The sequence below is a fragment of the Nerophis lumbriciformis genome, linkage group LG02 (genome assembly GCF_033978685.3).
Source record: "Nerophis lumbriciformis linkage group LG02, RoL_Nlum_v2.1, whole genome shotgun sequence".
NCBI lineage: Eukaryota > Metazoa > Chordata > Actinopteri > Syngnathiformes > Syngnathidae > Nerophis > Nerophis lumbriciformis.
In genome coordinates this window covers 30,690,196-30,713,853 of record NC_084549.2, presented here as the reverse complement: position 1 = coordinate 30,713,853, position 23,658 = coordinate 30,690,196, and the positions used below count along the sequence as shown (strand labels likewise).

The following is a 23,658-nucleotide window of genomic DNA, read 5'->3' as shown; positions in this document are numbered from 1 at the left end:
CTCAGAGTTTGAAAAGCCACACTATTTTCATTGATCATATTGGTAATTAGATCTTGTGAACTTATATTGATCTGAGATCTACAGTGTTTGAACCAGAAACTTGTGAGATAGTTATATTGCTAATGCTGATTATAAGGTAATATTTATGGGGGATCCTTTTAAAGGATTCAGATCAGTGCATCACAGCTGTATCATCCTCACTAAATGACAGTAAGAGAGTAATTAATTATTCTGTGTAAATACGGTAGTTGTAGCTATGCCACTGCCTAGAGGGCGCTAATTTTCCAAAGTGCTGAGAACATTATATCCCACCCTTTTCCTGCTGTGAGCATGCAAGCTGTGCCTCCTGTGTGAACACACTTACACACACACACACACGCAAACACTTTTAAAAAAAATTTGTATTTGTATTTTACTTTTTTACATGTGCGGTCCAGCCACTCAGGAAAATCATATTGTTGATGTAGATGCCCATATCTGCTGTACAGAATTACTTTACAAAAGAGAAACGTTGAATACTTCTCTTGTTGCCTTACGTGTATTTGACTTTATTAAATGGGTGTATTTAATGTTTGGCACAACCGGACCGAAGCAAGAAGGAATATAATGAAGGAAAAAAGGAAGACACAGGGGATCTGCTTTTGTCTGTGTCAGCGTGCTACTGGAATGTACATGCATACGAGACAGCCGTGAGTAAAAGCCATGAATGCCAGTCATTTTATTCAATCCAAATTACAATTTATATTTAATTTAATCTGTAATTGTGACAAATACAAACATATGGTAGTCAACGGTGGCTTTTAAATGTTTTTGGTTTTAAAATTGTAATGTTGAGCCAGGGACATACACTAATACTTGCTTTGTGAGTGCCATAAATTACCCTTCAAAAATGAGAGTTTATAAGATAGGCCTTGACCTTTTCAATTCTAAACAGATTCGGTGCTTCTGGATGTGTTTTCACACTGTGTGCTGCGTGTGCACCTTTTGGTCTCACTGTTACCAGATGCATGATCAGATTATGAACCACTGTGGCTCCCTTAGTCAAGGCTGCAGATGCAATGATGAGTATGTGTTGGGGAAGAATGGTCTGCTTGTTTGTCTCTGACATTCACAGCTGAAAAAAACTACAGTTGGTTCTCGCAGATGTGGACGTGGCGTACAGACAGATGTCCATGGGGGGTTTAGCTATAGTACAAAATTCTTATACTTCCTGTAACAACAATTTTATATTCAACAATTTCACTTTACAAACTCTCAGTCACATATTTGATCTATTATTCATTTAGCTGACTATTCTCTTCATCACTTCCCTCCTCCTCAGGTGACCTTTAAAGCAGATCTGTCCACAGCTGAGGTCCACGATGAGAGCATCAAAGGTCCTCTAAAGGTGAGATGGGATAACTGATTTTTTACCCTGAACTTTTTGTTTTGATTCAAATGACAAGCCATTGTGTTATAAGGAAGACATTACTACATTTATATCGAACTACTTTGACCCGAACATAAGACAGCTCCTTTTTCAAAGCCGGTTTTTTTAATTATTTTTTTTACAAAAATAACTAATAAATATTTGATACTTTTTTTTTCTTTTTTCTTTTTTTACAATACATAACGATGTACAACCCCTGGCAAAAAATTGGAATCCCCAGATTTGGAGATGTTGATTCATTTGTTTAATTATATAGAGAAAAGACATTACACAAAACCATAGTAATTTCAAACCTGAAGGATGAACTTCCACTCTCTGTCATGATACGGTATGAAGGAAAATGGTAGTTGTTTTAAAACCATTTGTTTTTTTTCATACAGCGGTATACCTTGTAACCGGTAACCGGCCCATGCCTAGTTGGCACAGGACAGGAAGCTGTCTCTAGTAAACTTACAATCCAGGAGATTGAGCAGAATGTGTGATATTCACCTTTTATAGATTTTCAAATGCATGGCCATTCACTTCAATGCCGATTCGATCGCTAGCGATCGTGATTTTTTTTTCCCCACAATTTGATTGACAAGCTTGAGTATTTTATATCCACACAAAAACCTCAAAATCCAGGAGTTTGGTAATCCAGTTAGGATGTCTGTAGAGGAGGGCAATTTACGGAAATCTAACAGGGTTGCAAAGCTCTTCGACTCACGCTGAACTATACTCTGCGGAAGTCGGGGCTGTAAAACGAGCCGACAAGCTGCAGCAACTCAAAGAGCTCTGTGCCCATAACTAGTGGCGTCTGGCGTGGGGGGAAATGTACGACAAGGTGCTGTAGCTTCCGTGCAACAGCATCGTGTTCTGAAAGTGTTTGTTTTGATATGCAGCACAGCCTGCTTTTTAAGTGTCAGTAATGACAAACAAACACATTTTATTTATACAGACCTTAATCACAAGTACCTCAAAAGGCTTTACAAACCACAACGACATCCCCTGATCTGAACCCACATCCGCCGACGTTCATCCTAATTCAATCCGACCAGCCCAAATTGTGATTGTGATTAAAATTGTATTAATTTTGCAGCCTTAGACAATGCGGTAATCTGGTTTGTTTGGTTAAGAAGCCAAAAATCAGCAACATATCTGTCCCACAGGTTGGTGCTATTGTAGAAGTGAAGAACCAGGATGCAGTTTACCAGGAGGCCACAATCAATAAATTGACTGACGCAAGTATTTACACAGTTGGTGAGTGATTTATCATTAAAACGTTTTTATTTAGAGAACTAGGCAAAAAGCCACGTTTGGTGACATAAGTGGGTATTCAGAATGGGCTTCTCCCACCTCACTATAAGGTTATAGAACTACATGCTTTCTCCCAACTGCTCGGTGAAGCACAATTACTGTATGATATTCATAAATATTATACTGATACATATTATACGGCTATGAACAATAACTACAACAATGAAATGGTTAAGATGTTACAAAAGAAAAACCTTGTAATGTATTCAAATATTTTTTTAGGAAGGACATGAATTTCCAACGATGTCAATGAGTACCCTAATTCAGGGTTAAGGTAGTCTTGAACAGTTGCCTCTTTATATTCAGTGCAGATGGGCTTCAATATTTACTCTCCTGTAGATCTACTTTTCTTCTCAGCCATGTCCCTAGGGACACATCTGCCCTTTTTACCTGTTCATTGCTGAGCTATTACTGAGCTGTGTCTATTTGCTTTTTTTGCGCTGTGGAGGATGACACACTGCAAGTTTTCCCTGTAATTGACCAAAAAAACATTATGAGAGTAGTGTGAGTGTGGCAAAAACAGCAAAGCCAAATGCAGCAAGAAATTTGATCATATGTGGTGCAACGCTATTGGAAAACGATCATGATCATTATTGGGGAAAGGTAAACTCATTTTCACATAGTGCAGCTTGAGTAATGTTCAATGTTGCACGATTGAGAGGCAAACACATTTGACATGATTTAAAAGGACTCGTGAGTGTGTGTGTTCTTTTTCCTAAAGAAATCTACTTAAGTTGTAACCTGTGCCACAGTCTATTTAGCTGCTGCTTGTTACTAAAATGTGCCCTTGGGGCTTGTCTGCTGTTTTGAAAAAATATTCTCCGTACATAATCTTTCTTTTCATTCATCAGTGAGAAAAGAAATTTATACGTCCATGCCGCACACCGTTTCCCTCGAGAGACGCTGAAATCATTGAATAAATAACAAGTAGAATTGTGTACCTTTCACCCAAAGATGTGTAAATATGTGCTTAAGTGATGTTTATTGATGATGTGTAATAATTGTAGTGCCTGTCCTGCATTAAATTGTGGCTACCTGTCACAGCAATGTCATCAGTTTGTATGGTCACCCTTACAGTGTTTGACGATGGCGACGAGAAAACCTTAAGGCGTTCCTCCCTCTGCCTTAAAGGCGCCCGGCACTTCGCAGAGAGTGAGGCAAGTACCAAGATGTCATGCAGCCTTTTGTACAAACATTGGCCCTTATTTTATGTTGTGCGTTTATTGTGTTTTTTTATGACCAGAATCTCTCTTCTTTACTTCCTTTCTTTCTAGTACTCGAAGGTACAGCACTAATTCAGCCATACCCTATTGTTAACATGATTTAGTATCATAGCCAATATGTCAGATGTAAACTGTGTGTGTGCTGAATATTTAATCACAAACACATTTAGGACATATTACTTTGAGGCATCTAGGGTCTGACAACTATTTTGTACTAAGCACCTTTTTGACAAATCATACTATTTATTTTTTTAGTGTGTTGTATGAAAGCAGATGCTGCATTAACCTTGCTGTTATCTGTTACTTCTGTTACGAATTAAAATGTTTACAGTATGCCAAAAAAGTGAGCACATCCAATTTCAGTAACTCTTTATTTATTACAATACAGTGGTACCTCACCTTATGAGTAATATGACCTACAAGCTGTCTCTCAGCTTCTTATGTTTTAAGTTTCAACCATACCTTCAATTACAAGCATTTTCACCTTCGGTTTAAGTGATATTTGTAACAGGGTTGTGCCATTTGAGCAATCAAGAGTTATTATATTGTTGTACATTGTTGTTTTTGCTTTGTCTACACAACAAACAAACATAAGTTGTGATTCGACAGTTTATGTGTGCGTTTCGGCATTGCTCAGAGATCGACATCCTGCCCGCCAACTAGGGCTGGGTTATATGATGACATTGTTAATATATCGATATTTCTTTTTAGATAGATATTAAATACAACTGTATCATTAATATCGATATAGAATGATTTGATGTGGAAGTATCAGTGCTCATTCTCTCTGTGCTGGGTGCTGTATCCCTCCTCTTCCAGGCAGGGTCGAAGCCGCACTCACCTGACACAAACTCCAGTACGAGGTGTATCTGAAGCATACCTGTCTGTCAACCTTACCGTTTTTGCCGGGAAATTGCGTATTTTAACCTTCCTGTCCCGGCGTCTTCCCGGTCACCTCCTGGATTTTGTTTTCATTGAAAAAATAATTCTCAGCAGTATTGCCGCTAATACAGTGATCAAGTGTTTGACTCAAGCCTCGGCAACACGCGCTCATGACAGCGACGTGTCGATTTGCAATTTAAGCAAAATTTTCAAATCAACAGAGTAAGAGAGAGATGCACTTGACGATGACGGAGAAAACATTTCAGTTTTCAGTTTCAGTTTATTTCGAACGTGCAAACGATACAATGTAATGCATCACATATTTCTAGTTTTGCAACGGTATGAATACAACATTTTAAAAAGCTGACAGAAATAATAAACTCGTCATATGAGCTTCCCAGTCGCAGCTACCTTGCCCAGGAACTGCCACAACAAACGTATACAATATGAAAGGGTGTTCAGCTGCAATGGCAATATAGTCTGCTGCCACAAAACATCCTGCAGTTGACAGCTTGGTGTTCCTGGTTAAAACTATTGAGGGAACAAGGGTTTTCTAAAGAGTAAAAAAAAAACCACCATTTTTTAATGTAAATCATTTTCAAGTTGCTGCTGATGTTTAAAAATGTACTCTAAACCAGGCACTATATTTCATATGTTGTTTGTTTGTGTTTTTGTTATTATCTGAGGATTTGAGCATAGTTTAAGGTTTGAGTTAAAGAAGATTAAAGATTATACTTTACAATTCTTATGTTATTTTCGAGTTTTTATTTATTTTATTTAATGTTTTGTGTGTCTTATCTATTCATGAAACAGAATACAAAAAAGTGACTAATGTTAAGTATTTGTTTCAAGAAACTTGACACCCATATATGGCTTTAACTTTGTCTAAATTCACTTCCCGGAAAAAATATCAGGATACATATTGTATATCAATATTCAGCCAAAATATTTTGGGATATGAGTTTTGGTCCATATTGCCCAGCCCTACCTCCAACCATCAGAACTAAAAACGTTGTTGCGAAGGAGGAGAAGCTAATGACACAATAAAAGAAGCAAGTTGTTAAGCTCGGGGAAACCCTGAGAGTTGCCAATATACTTGTGGGGGCGTGGGTAGGTGCGTGGTCATTTTGATATCCTCATATAACTTGCATAATCGTGATGATGCATAATATATTTTCTTTAAAAAGACTAAAACATGTACATACATTTAAAAACAAGTCTGTGTTACTAGCATTAACATATTTTTTTCTTAAATCGTGTTGCTCTCTTTTTATAACTGTTATTGTACAATGTAACAAAGGCCGTATACTAGTGGCGGCCACTTGTCTTTCAAGTAGTGGATGCTCATTTTCAGCTACTCTCTAAACATTAGTACAGTCGCCAATAACAGATAAAAGATATCAAGATGAAGATTTTACAAAGAAAACCACTTAATTTTTTTTAAATTCTCCATATTAACAGGAACAACAGAATAAAACTAGAAAAATGCTCTGGCATTTGTTTATATTTCAAGATTGTTGATTTGCTCATTTTGCTGTCAATCATGGCATTCAGCCTCAACCAAATCATCCAATCATCATGAGGAAGCCCGGTGCCCACTTCTCTTTCATTTACAGAGATGCTCGGCAACCGTGGGCGATACAAGGCCGTGCATATTATTCAATTATGTTGTCGAGTTTCGCTGCAGTGCAACAACCCACTCCATGCTTCCCCATGCAACCCACTCCATGCTTCCCCATTGAACGCTTTGCTTCAACACTGTTTAATCCACTGTGATGCGTCAGCTGTTGCCAAAGTAGCTGATTCTGGGAAAAAGTTGAACGCACCTAAGCACATATTTAGTCAATAAAATGTTAACACAAAGGTACATATTTCACAATTATTTTATTATATATTTTAGGGGAAGCTGAACTTGTAATGCATTCGTAGAGCAATCGCCACTACCGTATATCTATATCCGTAGCAGGTCTCCAATGTGAACGGCCTCTGGCATGTTAGAACAAGGCGAGTCAAGGAAGTCGGCAAGTCAAATCTGTTACTCAGGGACAAACATTGTCTCTAAGGTCTGGGTCGGTGGGGCTGGAGTACAAAACGGGGTTGTGCACATGCCGTGGTTAGAAGAGCCACCGCCCAAGTCGCCAGAGCCATGGTGCGGGTGGTTCTTCGGTCTTACCGCCAAGGCTCCATCTTGCTTACGATTGATCAAAGTCTTTCGATGGCCTAATTTTCGGTGCATCACTAGTAAAAAAAAATGTTTAAGGTGTGTCAACTTTTATTTTGCTGTGGCGTCGTGCCACGATCAACTACACATATGGGAAACCCACGCAGCCACAAATTTATCCTTATAAATATTGAGAAGCTGCAGATGCTTAGTTTTACGTGTTTCAATTTGTTCTGTCTAGTCTTGACTCAACAAACCGGACGGTCAAGCATTACCTTTGGTACACAGACATACTGTAAATTTCACTTGTCGACGGAGTTCTCCGGTTCGTCTGTCAAATACGTTTGTGTGCAACATAAACAGCGATTTCCTAATTCCTACGCAGCTGTTTGGACATTAATAGCTGTGAATTGATTATGTACGTAGCACAGCAAATCTACGGCTTTCCAAGCTGTACACTGACTATGCTAAGCTATATCCAAGTTAATGTCTTCTGTCCCTTGAGAAGATTTACCGTATTTTCCGCACTATAAGGCGCGCCTAAAAACCTCAAATTTTCTCAAAAGCTGACAGTGCGCCTTATATATGGACCAATATTGAGCCACAACAGGTCTTGCAACTACGGTAAGCAGCCGCCGACTTAATTTTCCCCCGTAAAAGAAGCGCGCGGTGCATGCTGGGATGTATGACTGCGCGAGGCGTGCCGTTTCATTTCCATTTGCGTGTTTATGTAAAGACCCCAAATAGTGGATGGGAACAGTGGATGACAGAAGGCGAACACACGTTCACCAAGACAGGGAGACGGTACCAGACGACATACGCCACTATCTGCCAGTGGATCGTAAATGCCTGGGCTGATATACAGTATCAGTCTCAACTGTGGTCCGAGCTTTCAGGAAGGCAGGAATTGTCACTGAACTGCTAGACAACAGCAGCGACACTGACTCGATTAATAATGACTTCGACGAGACGGAGCCAGGCATATTGGATGCCGTATTCGCCCAACTGTTTAATTCGGACACTGAAGAAGAAGAATTTGAGGGATTCGTGAATGAGGAATAACTTAATAAAGTGAGCTTTATATGTTTACTTTGTGTGTTGTGTTGTGTGACATTAACGTTTGAGCAACGTTGAGTTATTGATATATTGTTATTGCTTTGCACTATTTCGAGTGTTACTATATTGTGATTGCACTAACGTTTGATTTACCGTAACAGTATCAAACTGTTTTTTACGTGTTTTTTACGTGAATCGAGGAAAAGTTATCCTCCACTATGTGATATAAATGTTGCACTACATGTTATACAAGAATCAGCACCTCCAAGTCCGAGTCCATGGTTCTCGCCCGGAAAAGGGTGGAATGCCATCTTCGGGTTGGGGAGGAGACCCTGCCCCAAGTGGAGGAGTTCAATCGGAGTCTTGTTCACAAGTGAGGGAAGAGTGGATCGTGAGATCGACAGGCGGATCGGTGCGGCATCTTCAGTAATGCGGACGCTGTATCGATCCGTTGTGGTGAAGAAGGAGCTGAGCCGGAAGGCAAAGCTCTCAAATTACCGGTCGATCTACGTTCCCATCCTCACCTATGGTCATGAGCTTTGGGTTATGACCGAAAGGACAAGATCACGGCGGCCGAAATGAGTTTCCTCCGCCGGGTGGCAGGGCTCTCCCTTTGAGTTTGAGTTTATTTCGAACATGCAAGTATACAACATGATACATCACAATCTCCAGTTTCTCTTTTCAACATGTTCGAAAAGGAGTAGGAAGAAGCAGAGCTTATTTAATCCTACCCCTTTTCTTTTACATAACAGTTGCTAAAACTTTTGTTCACTTCCTGTTCTCAATTTATTCACAATATACTCCATAAGTAATCACAATAAAATAAGTAAATAAATGATAATTGGTGAAGTAAGTTACATTTCATATGTTGAGATAAGTAAGATTATTTTGTGAGTGAAGTAATGAAAGAATGGATGAGTTAAATACATTCAGAATGTTTATCATGGTTCTTCTTCTTTGTACTTTGTAAACACTTTAAGTTTGAAGAGTTTCTTGAAGTGGATCATATTAGTACATTGTTTGATTGCTTTGCTTAATCCATTCCATAATTTAATTCCACATACTGATATACTGAAGGTCTTAAGTGTTGTACGTGCATACAAATGTTTTAAATTACATTTCTCCCTAAGATTATATTTCTCCTCTTTTTTTGAGAAGAATTGTTGTATATTCTTGGGTAGCAGGTTATAGTTTGCTTTGTGTATAATTTTAGCTGTTTGCAAATTCACTATGTCGTAGAATTTCAGAATCTTTGATTCAATAAATAAAGGATTTGTGTGTTCTCTATATCCAACATTATGTATTATTCTAACTGATCTTTTTTGTAACACCGTTAATGAATGAAGTGTACTTTTGTAATTATTTCCCCATATTTCTGCACAATAACTCAGATATGGTAACACTAGTGAGCAGTAGAGAATATGAAGTGATTTTTTGTCTAGAACATGTTTTGCTTTATTCATTATTGACGTGTTTCTTGCTACTTTATGTTGTATATTTTTTACGTGAGATTTCCAGTTCAATTTATCATCAATCATTATACCTAGAAATTTGGTTTCATTTACTCTTTCAATTTCTATCCTGTCTATTTGTATTTGTGTTTGACTTTCTCTTCTACTGTTACCAAATAGCATTATTTTAGTTTTACTGAGATTCAACGATAGTCTGTTTTTGTCAAACCATCTTTTTAATTTGTTAATTTCTTCTGTTATTATTTGTAGTATCTTCTGTGTGTTCTCTCCTGAACAAAACGCTGTTGTATCATCCGCAAATAATACTAACTTTAAATCTTTTGTAACTTTACAAATGTCATTTATATATAGATTTAATAATTTAGGTCCTAGTATTGATCCCTGAGGTACACCACAGGATATATTTAGCGTTGTAGAGGTGTGTTCGCCTACCTTCACGTATTGTTTCCTGTTCATTAGATAACTTCTTATCCAGTTTAAGACTAACCCTCTGATGCCATATTGTTCTAGTTTTTTTATTAAAATATTGTGATTAATTGTGTCAAATGCTTTAGTTAGATCCATAAAAACTGCTGCCGCACATTTTTTATTATCTATAGCATTGGTAATTTCTTCTGTAATTTCAATTAAAGCCATCAAAGTTGAAAGATTAGCTCTGTATCCATATTGATTTTCTTCGAGTATTCTATTTTTATTTATGAAACTCTCTAATCTGTTATTGAACAGTGACAGCAATCACTTTGAAGGGTTCGTTGATGTGTTCCAAAAAGTTCTTAATATTGTTGTAGTTTGCATACAAGCTTCTGCTATTAAAATGAATAATTGACAATTTGTTATCACATTTAATGTTGCTGTTATATTGATCCATCCATCCATCCATCTTCTTCCGCTTATCCGAGGTCGGGTCGTGGGGGAAGCAGCTTAAGCAGGGAAGCCCAGACTTCCCTCTCCCCAGCCACTTCGTCCAGCTCCTCCCGGGGGATCCCGAGGCGTTCCCAGGCCAGCCGGGAGAGATAGTCTTCCCAGCGTGTCCTGGGTCTTCCCCGTGGCCTCCTACTGGTCGGACGTGCCCGAAACACCTTCCTAGGGAGGCGTTCGGGTGGCATCCTGACCAGATGCCCGAACCACCTCATCTGGCTCCTCTCGATGTGGAGGAGCAGCGGCTTTACTTTGAGCTCCCCCCGAATGACAGAGCTTCTCACCCTATCTCTAAGGGAGAGCCCCGCCACTCGGCGGAGGAAACTCATTTCGGCCGCTTGTACCCGTGATCTTGTCCTTTCGGTCATGACCCAAAGCTCATGACCATAGGTGAGGATGGGAACGTAGATCGACCGGTAAATCGAGAACTTTGCCTTCCGGCTCAGCTCCTTCTTCACCACAACGGATCGATACAGCGTCCGCATTACTGAAGACGCCGCACCGATCCGCCTGTCGATCTCACGATCCACTCTTCCCCCACTCGTGAACAAGACTCCGAGGTACTTGAACGCCTCCACTTGGGGGAAGATCTCCTCCCCAACCCGGAGATGGCACTCCACCCTTTTCCGGGAGAGAACCATGGACTCGGACTTGGAGGTACTGATTCCCATCCCAGTCGCTTCACACTCTGCTGCGAACCGATCCAGTGAGAGCTGAAGATCTTGGCCGGAGGAAGCCATCAGGACCACATCATCTGCAAATAGCAGAGACCTAATCCTGCAGCCACCAAACCAGATCCCCTCAACGCCCTGACTGCGCCTAGAAATTCTGTCCATAAAGGTTATGAACAGAATCGGTGACAAAGGGCAGCCTTGGCGGAGTCCAACCCTCACTGGAAACGTGTCCGACTTACTGCCGGCAATGCGGACCAAGCTCTGACACTGATTATACAGGGAGCGAACTGCCACAATAAGACAGTCCGTTACCCCATACTCTCTGAGCACTCCCCACAGGACTTCCCGGGGTACACGGTCGAATGCCTTCTCCAAGTCCACAAAGCACATGTAGACTTGTTGGGCAAACTCCCATGCACCCTCAAGGACCCTGCCGAGAGTATAGAGCTGGTCCACAGTTCCACGACCAGGACGAAAACCACACTGTTCCTCCTGAATCCGAGGTTCGACTATCCGGCTTAGCCTCCTCTCCAGTACACCTGAATAGACCTTACCGGGAAGGCTGAGGAGTGTGATCCCACGATAGTTGGAACACACCCTCCGGTTCCCCTTCTTAAAGAGAGGAACCACCACCCCGGTCTGCCAATCCAGAGGTACCGCCCCCGATGTCCACGCGATGTTGCAGAGTCTTGTCAACCAAGACAGCCCCACAATATCCAGAGCCTTAAGGAACTCCGGGCGGATCTCATCCACCCCCGGGGCCTTGCCACCGAGGAGCTTTTTAACTACCTCGGCAACCTCAGCCCCAGAAATAGGAGAGCCCACCACAGATACCCCAGGCCCTGCTTCCTCATAGGAAGACGTGCTGGTAGGATTGAGGAGGTCTTCGAAGTATTCCCTCCACCGATCCACAACATCCGCAGTCGAGGTCAGCAGAGCACCATCCCCACCACACACGGTGTTGACACTGCACTGCTTCCCCTTCCTGAGGCGGCGGATGGTGGTCCAGAATTGCTTCGAAGCCGTCCGGAAGTCTTTTTCTATGGCCTCCCCGAACTCCTCCCATGTCCGAGTTTTTGCCTCCGCGACCGCTGAAGCCGCACATCGCTTGGCCTGTCGGTACCTGTCTGCTGCCTCAGGAGTCCTATGAGCCAAAAGAACCCGATAGGACTCCTTCTTCAGCCTGACGGCATCCCTCACCGCCGGCGTCCACCAACGGGTTCTAGGATTACCGCCACGACAGGCACCAACTACCTTGCGGCCACAGCTCCAATCGGCCGCCTCGACAACAGAGGCACGGAACATCGTCCACTCGGACTCAATGTCCAGCACCTCCCTCGTGACATGTTCAAAGTTCTTTCGGAGGTGGGAATTGAAACTCTCTGACAGGAGACTCTGCCAGGCGTTCCCAGCAAACCCTCACAATGCGTTTGGGCCTGCCAGGTCTGTCCGGCATCCTCCCCCACCATCGCAGCCAACTCACCACCAGGTGGTGATCGGTAGAAAGCTCCGCCCCTCTCTTCACCCGAGTGTCCAAAACATGAGACCGCAAATCCGATGACACAACTACAAAGTCGATCATGGAACTGCGGCCTAGGGTGTCCTGGTGCCAAGTGCACATATGGACACCCTTATGTTTGAACATGGTGTTTGTTATTGACAATCTGTGACGAGCACAAAAGTCCAATAACAGAACACCACTCGGGTTCAGATCCGGGCGGCCATTCTTCCCAATCACACCTCTCCAGGTTTCACTGTCGCTGCCAACATGAGCGTTGAAGTCCCCCAGTAGAACGAGGGAATCACCCGGGGGAGCACTCTCCAGTACTCCCTCGAGTGAATCCAAAAAGGGTGGGTACTCTGAGCTGCCGTTTGGCGCGTAAACGCAAACAACAGTCAGGACCCGTCCCCCCACCCGAAGGCGGAGGGAAGCTACCCTCTCGTCCACCGGGTTGAACTCCAACGTGCAGGCTTTGAGCCGAGGGGCAACAAGAATTGCCACCCCAGCCCGTCGCCTCTCACTGCCGGCAACGCCAGAGTGGAAGAGAGTCCAGCCCCTCTCAAGAGAAGTGGTTCCAGAGCCCTTGCTGTGCGTCGAAGTGAGTCCGACTATATCTAGCCGGAACTTCTCCACCTCACGCACTAGCTCAGGCTCCTTCCCCCCCAGCGAAGTGACGTTCCACGTCCCAAGAGCCAGCTTATGTAGCCGAGGATCGGACCGCCAAGTGCCCTGCCCTCGGCTTCCGCCCAGCTCACACTGCACCCGACCTCTATGGCCCCTGCTATGGGTGGTGAGCCCATTGGAGGGGGGACCCACGTTGCCTCTTCGGGCTGTGCCCGGCCGGGCCCCATGGGGACAGGCCCGGCCACCAGGCGCTCGCCATCGTGCCCCACCTCCGGGCCTGGCTCCAGAGGGGGGCCCCGGTGACCCGCGTCCGGGCGAGGGAAATCTGGGTCCTTTGTTTGTGTTCTTCATCGAGGTCTTCGAGCTGCTCTTTGTCTGATCCCTCACCTAGGACCAGTTTGCCTTGGGAGACCCTACCAGGGGGCATAGAAACCCCCGGACAACATAGCTCCTAGGATCATTGGGACACGCAAACTCCTCTACCACTTATATTGATCATCCGTATAATAAAAACAATTATTACTGAAGTGGGAGAAAAAATTTGTATCTGGATCTATATAATTTTCCAAATCCTGGTTTTTGTGATCTTTGTTGCAGAAATTTTTTAGTTCCATGTTTTCTTGTTCAACAATCTTTGATGTTGTTTCAATAATCTCTATAAGTGTAGGTGGATGCAATCCTGAATCTAGGTCCTCTTGTTTAGTCGTCCCTTGGAACATAGTAGTGTAGGTGCTGCATTTAGGTGCTTGTTTTCTGTCAGAGTCCATTATCATCGTTGTTGTGGAAGCTGTGTAAACTTTAAAAATTGTCCAGGTCCTTGATGTCATGGACAGCAAGTACTCTTGCTTCTGGACCTCCATTCAGCTTGATGTAGATTTTACAGTTGGCGCTCCAAGTTACCTGGATTTTTCCCTGCTTTCTCAAGTCGCGTGCTTTCTTGGCGATTCCAGCATTACGTTTTGTGAGATGCTCATTCATGTACACATTTGTTCCCTTCAGCTTCTTTCCCTGTCTCAGCAATGCCATTTTAGATTTTCTGTTTACAAGTTTCACGAGCACGACTGGAGTGGCGTTGTTGTTTCTTCCGTTCAGTGGGATGCATGTTTCGATGGTATTAATGTCAATTTCAATTTCTTTTGATTGCAGAAAGTTGACCACTTGCTGTTCTGCTGAGACCATATCCATTTCATCTGGTTCACCTTCATTATTCACAGCTTTCGCATAGGATCTTGGTTTAATTCGGTGCCCTGTCACGATGATATCATTCATCCGTTTATCCTGATCCATTTCATCTATGATATTCCTCAGCATGTTGTTGTCTTCTTGAAGGATCTTTATTTGTTTGCCCATTTCAGTGGCTTCATTATTTCTGATGTTTTTGTGAGATTGCAGACTTTCTATATTTTGCTGCAGACTTTTCACATCTCGTCTGTGTTCTTCTTTCATTTCTTTCATTTCTTCTTTCCATCCCTCCATCATGTAGTTCAATTTTTCTAACATTTCTTCTTTAAAATCATGGAACATTTTTTGTATCCCTTCTTGATTCCCATCATGTCCTGTGTCCAGCCTCAAATCTTGTTCAGTCTTTCCTTTAGCTTTTCGCATCGCGGCAGTCGATGACGTCAGTGCCTCTTATGTCTTAACGGCAGTTACTTCTTTAGCAACTTGCGGTACTTTTAACTTGTTTTTTCAACAATTTCGTACCTTGCGCCGTTCAGAGATCAATTTTGGGTGTCAGCCTGTCAACTTATATCACTCTGCGACGTCGGAATCACTTTAAAACAGCTGTAAACTCGCCGTAGCTTTTGGTTGCCAGGCAACCGCTTTGAACTGCGGCAAGGCGCCGTTGGCTTGAGGCTAACGGCTCTTCCAACTTGCCTTATTTCAGCGTATCTGTGCCTCTTAACTGACCAATATCAGATCGAAGATGCCAGGTGACTCTCCTGTGGCTGTGATCACAAATCAGTGGTCAAAATCTTCAGACTTAACAAAAACTCCGGTAGCAGAAGCGGAGCCTTTTTCTTTTGCGTCCTTTCTCATTGACAGGAAGTGATATAGGGTGAGAAGCTCTGTCATCCGGGGGGAGCTCAAAGTAAAGCCGCTGCTCCTCCACATCGAGAGGAGCCAGATGAGGTGGTTCGGGCATCTGGTCAGGATGCCACCCGATCGCCTCCCTCGGGAGGTGTTTAGGGCACGTCCGACCGGTAGGAGGCCACGGGGAAGACCCAGGACACGTTGGGAAGACTATGTCTCCCGGCTGGCCTGGGAACGCCTCGGGATCCCCCGGGAGGAGCTGGACGAAGTGGCTGGGGAGAGGGAAGTCTGGGCTTCCCTGCTTAGGCTGCTGCCCCTGCGACCCGACCTCGGATAAGCGGAAGAAGATGGATGGATGGATGGATACATGTTATACCTTGCTGTTGTTAAAAGATAAACAAAAGACCACGTCACTGACTTTACCTCGGGGAAAATAATAAAACAGCTGTTTATTCATTTTGGGAGTGAACGGAGTTGTCAGAACGCTTGTTTGTTATCTATTAATAAAGTTTGACTGACCGATCTGATCTGACTGTTTTGTTAACATTCCCTTTAGCGCAGCTCCATCAAATGGATGCATAACATAACCCCAGCCTCTACTGTAGCGTCTATTGTATGCGCCTTATAATGCGGTGCGCCATATACTATATATGAACAAAGTTTTAAAATAGGTCATTCATTGAAGGTGCGCCTTATAATCCGGAAAAGTGCGGAAAATACGGTAATAAAATAGTTGCTGAAATGTGAGGCGTGAACTTATTTTTGTGAACCTGACATTATCTAAAAGGTCAGGTTTAAATGAGACTAACAACTGTAGTTTTAAATACACTGACAGTCCCTTTACTGCTGTTTGTCTCCTATGCAGACACTCGACAGACTCCCTCTCACCAACCCTGAGCACTTTGGCACACCTGTCATCGGCAAGAAGGGTAACCGGGGCAGACGATCCAACCCAATGTGAGTACCCTCTTTTTATTTTTTATGTCATGCATCAAGCAAGCATCAATTAAAGTCTGTGATGCAGATGGAATGATGTGAGATGTTGCCTGCCAACCCTCACTGTTCAGAAAGTCTCACCCCCTATTCTAAGAATCCTGAAAGCAAAGACTTGCTCTCATTTCCATCTCTTTTTTAAAAATCTCTGTGGCCAGGAGCAGGAAAATCCACTCACTTTTTGGATGGGTGTGTTATGTTCTATTATGCCCACTTCAAACTGCAGTCTTCATGTGGGAATAGAAACTGCTTCAGGGTTTTGGCAATGGACAGCACTGCGATTATAAAGTGCACACTCTACTTAATAATCTCATTCCGACACCATTGCTAATGGCATTCATGCAATATTGACTTTGAGGAGTCTCAGCTGAACTTTAGCACCTTTGGCCTGTCTTCCTCAACACTAAAGTCTTTTTACAATCATTGGGAATTGTGCCTGAAGAGAGATTACTGACAAAATACTGAACATTAATACTTTTAAGATATTGTCTTGAAGACATGTTGCATACTTGTTCGGCATTTACAGAAAGGCCTGCATTGATGGTTACAAACCTAATTTTCCACACTAGTAAATACACTGCTGCATAAACTCTGGCTTTTAGTAGAATTGTTTTGTGTGAAAACAGTCTGATTTATCTGAAAGCGTTTGGAAAAGCAGAAATCACAATTCAGAGTAGTCGTCCGATGACTGATTTGGCTGAAATTATATTTGATCCTGATTAAGATGATGAATACTCTCTTACCCACATTTCCGCAGATGTGCTAAATATTGAGCTGCCACTTTCTGGTTACGGTTATAGAAAATCCACCATATGAGGGACCCTGGTTTTATATGGTTACCTTTGTTTGTAGAGATAGTTTCTCTAATAATTGGATTTTAACACCTGCGCGCGTGTTTAATTTAGAAGTCAGTCGTTTATTGACACTCATCATGGACAAGAGCTTTAGTTTGACAGCCTTCAATGGATCAACCAATACACAGAAAGTCCAAAGAAAAACACAGGCCATTCATGCTCTTGATGAGTGTATGCAAAATTTACTCCAGCTTTGTCATTACGATAAGCAATACAAATATCAGAAACACTGTAATGTTTAAATGGAGCTTTTTAAAAGAACATATTTTACATACGCCCCCACGTCTATCTAGTTTTGCATGAGTTGTTTTTTTTAATGCAAGGGTTAAAAATTGGCTAAAGCCCACTGGAACACTTGTCATGTTTGTTTATACCTAACAATGATGTTGCTCGGCAACTAATGGATACCTGAAGAGGTCAACCAGACCATTAATTGTCACACAGCCAAAGTGATGTTTTTAGATGTATGTGCAGATTGAATAAAATAGATTATTCCTGGTCCTTTGTCTTATGTTAAGATACATAAATACAAGCATATTTGTAGAAATTAAGCAAAGTTCATTTCACAGGTTGTCGTTTTATTTTTTGTCAAGTCAGTGGTCTCTGAACTTTTTCTCCAATTTTATTAGTCATACGTGAAACATATTTGTAGTTTTCCTTTCATTAGGAAAACTAAAGTTTTACTTTCAGTAGGAGTGTTTTTGTTAGTGCCTTTGATTTGTAGTTTACTCGGTGATGTTAAGGTAGTAGCTGTAATAGCAGCCAAGCAGATTTATTGCTAATGCCAGACTGTGTGTGTGTGTGTGTGTGTGTGTGTGTGTGTGTGTGTGTGTGTGTGTGTGTGTGTGTGTGTGTGTGTGTGTGTGTGTGTGTGTGTGTGTGTGTGTGTGTGTGTGTGTGTGTGTGTGTGTGTGTGTGTGTGTGTGTGTGTGTGTGTGTGTGTGTGTGTGTGTGTGTGTGTGTGTGTGTGTGTGTGTGCGCAGATTAGCAGAGTTGGCCTACTGAGGCAGAACGAAAGGGTGGAGGCTCTTTTAGCTTGCTGGTGTTGCTTACATGATCACATTTAGTGGCATGTTGAGCCTGAATGAGCTGCTTCATCTAGCCAGAGATACTATAACGGAACAGTCAGGAGTTACACTCTACTACATACCGTATTTTCCGCACTATAAGGCGCACCGGATTATTAGCCGCACCTTCTATGAATTACATATTTCATAATTTTGTCCACCAATAAGCCGCCCCGGACTATAAGCCGCGCCTACGCTGCGCTAAAGTGAATGTCAAAAAAACGCTGCGCTAAAGTGAATGTCAAAAAAACAGTCAGATAGTTCAGTCAAACTTTAATAATATATTGAAAACCAGCGTTCTAACAACTCTGTCCCAAAATGTACGCAAATGTGCAATCACAAACATAGTAAAATTCAAAATGGTGTAGAGCAATAAATAGCAACATAATGTTGCTCGAACGTTAATGTCACAACACACAAAATAAACATAGCGCTCACCTTCTGAAGTTATTCTTCATTCGTAAATCCTTCGAATTCTTCGTCTTCGGTGTCCGAATTGAAAAGTTGCGCAAGCGTGGGATCCAAAAATGGCCGGTTCCGCCTCGTCGAAGTCATCGGATTCAGTGTCGCTGTTGTTGTGCAGCAGTTCTGTGAATCCTGCCTTCCGGAAAGCTCGGACCACAGTTGTGACCGAAACTATCTGCCCAGGCATTTACGATCCACTGGCAGATGTTGGCGTATGTCGACCGGCGCTATCTGCCCGTCTTAGTGAAGGTGTGTTCGCCTTCGGAGCTGTGTGAAAAAAGCCACCCGGCCTCTTCGCGTAAACTTCCCTTAACCACTCGCTCATCTTTTCTTCATCCATCCATCCCTTCGAGTTAGCTTTTATGATGACGCCGGCTGGAAAGGTCTCTTTTGGATGGGTGGAAGTTAGCATGGCAAGCTAGAACCACAGTGAAGGATGACTCCTCATTCCCTGTGGTGCGAATATTCACCGTACGTGCTCCCGTTCCACAGTGCAGTTCACAGGAATATCAGTTGCTGTGAAATACGGTAGTAATCCGTGTGCGGATGGAGAGATTGCGTCTTTTTATGAACCGGATCCTTGTCGCGTAGTAGGAGCCATTTTGTGGTCTTTACAGATGTAAACAGGAAATGAAACGTACGGTGATATCCGCGCGTTTTTTCTTCTTCTTCCGGGGGCGGGTGAAGCGCTTCCTGTTCTATGGGGGCGGGTGAAGCGCTTCCTGTTCTATGGGGGCGGGTGCTTTCCTTGGCGGTTGCTTGCGTAGAAGAAGAAGCGCTTCCTGTTCTACCGGGAAAAAAGATGGCGGCTGTTTACCGAAGTTGCGAGATCGAAACTTTATGAAAATTAATCGTAATAAAGCGCACCGGGTTATAAGGCGCACTGTTAGCTTTTGAGAAAATTTGTGGTTTTTAGGTGCGCCTTATAGTGCGGAAAATACGGTACTCCTAAAAGGCTTATTAACAAAAGAGGTTGTTAAACAATAGATTACTACTGCTGGTTTTCTTTTCAATGCTGTTTGTTTTTTCAGTTGGCGGAATCATGCAAAAACAACCTAACCCATTATCTATAAGGCTTTGTTGAGAGGTGGGGCATGTTCTAAAAAATGCTTATGTTTTACTAAGGATCTGCATGGATTATTGGATCCAGATATTAGGGCTGCACAATTAATCAAATATTATTCATGATTTTTGGCTGCCACGATTAAATGAGGGTGATTGTCGGCAATATGAACATTTAAAAAGCAGGCTCCACGACATAATGCATATCAAGTCGAGCACTTTCACAGCAGCTGCAGCAGAAAAAAGCCCTGTGAAGCGCGTCCCACCCACGACAGAGACTTAATTAATAAACATCATTATTATTATTAACATTAACAAACATTTCTCAGGCTGCTGCAGCCAATAGCTTTGTTTCACGTTGTTTCACCCCCTTCATTTCTGTGTCGGCGTGCTTTAAAGACTGCACTACTGTTATTAGATGCCGACGGGTGTGGACAATATTAGAGACCGACGCATTTGTCCCACAAAAAAAAATGTGGATTAGATGTCAGAAGTATCACTTTTATTTAGAACCATACGGTGTTGTTGGAGAAGAACAGAACGTGTTTATTAGACTTCATCTTCATTAGCTAAACTGCTTTGTTGTTTAAATGTATATTAAAAAGTAAACACCATGTTTTTCTGGGGGTTTTTTTGTTTTTTTTACAATATTTGTATTTTTTTCATGTTACAAAGTTGTTACTTTAAAAAACAGTAACAGCATTTTGTGAATGTTTTGCGGTATTTTGGTTTTTCATATACAACATATTTTTGCACAAAACTTTTATGGATCTGTGCGGTGTTAAACTCGTGCTTGGCTGCTTGAACAACACCCTGCTCTGCTTGTCTCCTTGGAGTCGCACGGCTTGCCATTGTGCTAAATAGAGTCTGGAGACACTTTCGTCGAATGCTAACATTTCTTGACGGTGTTCTGGCAAGCGGTGCCTCCATTGGAATTCATGCACCCTCTTAGCGCATGCATGCTTATGAATCCAGGGAAAGTGTACCAGTAAATGTACCGTATTTTCCGCACCATAAGGCGCCCTGGGTTATAAGCCGCGCCTTCAATGAACGGCATATTTCAAAACTTTGTCCACCTATAAGCCGCCCCGTGTTGTAAGCCGCATCTAACTGCGCTAAAGGAATGTCAAAAAAACAGTCAAATAGGTCAGTCAAACTTTAATAATATATTAAAACCAGCGTGATGTGGGCGCGCATGGAATCGTATATCAACATGGACGGAGCTGCGTAAAAAAAGCCACCCGGCCTCTTCGCGTAAACTTAAACTTACCTTAACCACTCGCTCATCTTTTCTTCATCCATCCCTTCGAGTTAGCTTTTATGATGACGCCGGCTGGAAAGGTCTCTTTTGGCAAGGTCTTCCTTTTGAATATCACCATGGGTGGAAGTTTCTGGCCATTAGCATGGCAAGCTAGAACCACAGTGAAGGATGACTTCTCATTCCCTGTGGTGCGAATATTCACCGTACGTGCTCCCGTTGTATCCACAGTGCGGTTCACAGGAATATCAGTTGCTGTGAAATAGTAATCCGTGTGCGGATGGAGAGATTGCGTCTTTTCATGAACCGGATCCCGGTCGCTTAGTAGGAGCCATTTTGTGGTCTTTACAGATGTAAACACACAAAGGAAATGAAACGTACGGTGATATCCGCGCGCTTTTTCTTCTTCTACGCGGGCGGGTGGTTGCTTACAGTAGAAGAAGAAGCGTTTCCTGTTCTATGGGGGCGGGTGCTTACCTTGGCGGTTGCTTGCGTAGAAGAAGAAGCGCTTCCTGTTCTACCGGGAAAAAAGATGCCGGCTGTTTACCGTAGTTGCGAGATCGAAACTTTATGAAAATGAATCGTAATATTCAATCAATCAATCAATCAATCTTTATTTATATAGCCCTAAATCACAAGTGTCTCAAAGGGCTGCACAAGCCACAACGACATCCTCGGTACAAAGCCCACATACGGGCAAGGAAAAACTCACCCCAGTGGGACGTCGATGTGAATGACTATGAGAAACCTTGGAGAGGACCGCATATGTGGGTAACCCCCCCCCTCTAGGGGAGACCGAAAGCAATGGATGTCGAGTGGGTCTGACATAATATTGTGAGAGTCCAGTCCATAGTGGATCCAACATAATAGTAAGAGTCCAGTCCATAGTGGGGCCAGCAGGACACCATCCCGAGCGGAGACGGGTCAGCAGCGTAGAGATGTTCCCAGCCGATGCACAGGCGAGCAGTCCACCCCGGGTCCCGACTCTGGACAGCCAGCACTTCATCCATATTAATCCATGTATAAAGCGCACCGGGTTATAAGGCGCACTGTCAGCTTTTGAGAAAATTTGTGGTTTTTAGGTGCGCCTTATAGTGCGGAAAATACGGTAATCGCGCATTGAAGGACTATATTTTTGCTTGTTTTTTTTCCACCAGAGTCAATCACGTTGTTTTTCCACTAAAGTATCGCACACAGTAAACGGTACATCTTTATGAAAGTCTCTTAAAAGAAGGAATTATTAACAAAAATAACAAAATATTGCAAAATATTGACCCAAGTGGCCGCCCTATTCTGTGACGTGGGAGCACTATCCACCAAGCAGGTTTCGGCAGCCGAGCTACGTGCAAAACTTTTTCAAAAATAAAGTGATCAAAAAACAAGGATTTCTATGTAACGCGATCTCGGGAATAATGCTATCAGTATTTTATGGACCCCAACGTCCGCGTTATATCGAACTTTGAGTGAAAGGCAATATTTTTGTTTCACGCTACAAAGGTCTAGCTGGTGTGTCCAATTGATGACACATCGGCCACCCGCAGAATGTGGTTGTTTTTTATGGCCCCTAAAAAAATTGTATTTGATTATTTCATTGCACATTACATGTCAAGTTCACGTGACTAATAATTGTGGTATCAATATTGATAAAAATCTTTGTGATTATTGTTTTGGCCATAATCTTTTTTTTCATTGATGAGTGAACAATTGGCTGTCCAAGTTGTACAGGTGCTGATCCAAATTAGGATTGTTAAAAGTACCAACGTTTGCTCTACTGCTGTGTTCTGATTGTGTTCTGATCATATTATTTTTAAGAGATTTATTTTTTAATAAAGATTTTTAAAGATTATGGCAAACATAATAATGACAATTATGTCTATCAATAGTGCCACAGGTTGGCAATCTAGTTGTGCGTTAATGCGACGTCATTGTGTAATTTGTAATGAAATATTCTAATAGGGTTTAATAAATGTTATCCATATATTTAAAGAGCTATGTTTAGTTTTTTTGTTCATTATTTGTATCATTTTAGCGTTTGCTCATTAAATGGAAAATGGGTTATACTCGCTTTTCTACCTTTAAGGTACTCAAAGCGCTTTGACACTATTTGGACAGTCACCCATTCACACACACGTTCACACAATGTTGGCAGGAGCTGCCATGAAAGGCCCTAACGATGACTTATCAGGAGCAATCAATCAATCAGTTTACCTATACAGCCCTTAATCACAAATGTCTCAAACGACATCCTCTGCTCAGATCCCACATCAGTGCAAGAAAAAACTCAACCCAACTGGAAAAACGAGAAACCTTAGAAGGGACCGCAGATGTGGGGACCCCCCACCTGGGTGACTGGTACAATGGATGCCGAGTGGATACAGTTAATAATGTGAGAGTTCAGTCCATAGTGGGGCCAGGAGGTGACGTCTTGCATGTAGACACGGCGGGGCGCAGAGACGTCACCGACTGATTCATATGGAGTGGTCCACCCCGGGTCCCGACTTCATTTGAAAGTCCAGTCCATTGGGAGGCCAGCAGGGGATCATCAAGGATAGGCCATGACTTGGATGGCAGAAGCTGGGGATCAACCAGAAACCCTCAAGTTGCTGGCACGGCTGCTGTACCAACTGAGCCACGCCGCCCACACAGTGGTACATGGTGGTATTAGCTCTATTAAACCCTTTTTAATTGT

At 42.6% G+C, this 23,658-nt stretch overlaps 1 protein-coding gene across 2 annotated transcripts in view; it reads left to right on the top strand.

The window, feature by feature from the left end:
* arid4b (AT-rich interaction domain 4B) overlaps positions 1–23,658 on the top strand; it is a 127,026-nt gene that overhangs the window by 68,217 nt on the left and 35,151 nt on the right. For both annotated transcript variants that reach the window (XM_061960635.1, XM_061960645.2), the window contains exons 4-7: positions 1,322–1,387; positions 2,578–2,668; positions 3,803–3,882; positions 16,136–16,227. In XM_061960635.1, the coding sequence (XP_061816619.1) occupies positions 1,322–1,387; positions 2,578–2,668; positions 3,803–3,882; positions 16,136–16,227 (329 nt within the window). The remainder of the gene's footprint in view (positions 1–1,321; positions 1,388–2,577; positions 2,669–3,802; positions 3,883–16,135; positions 16,228–23,658) is intronic.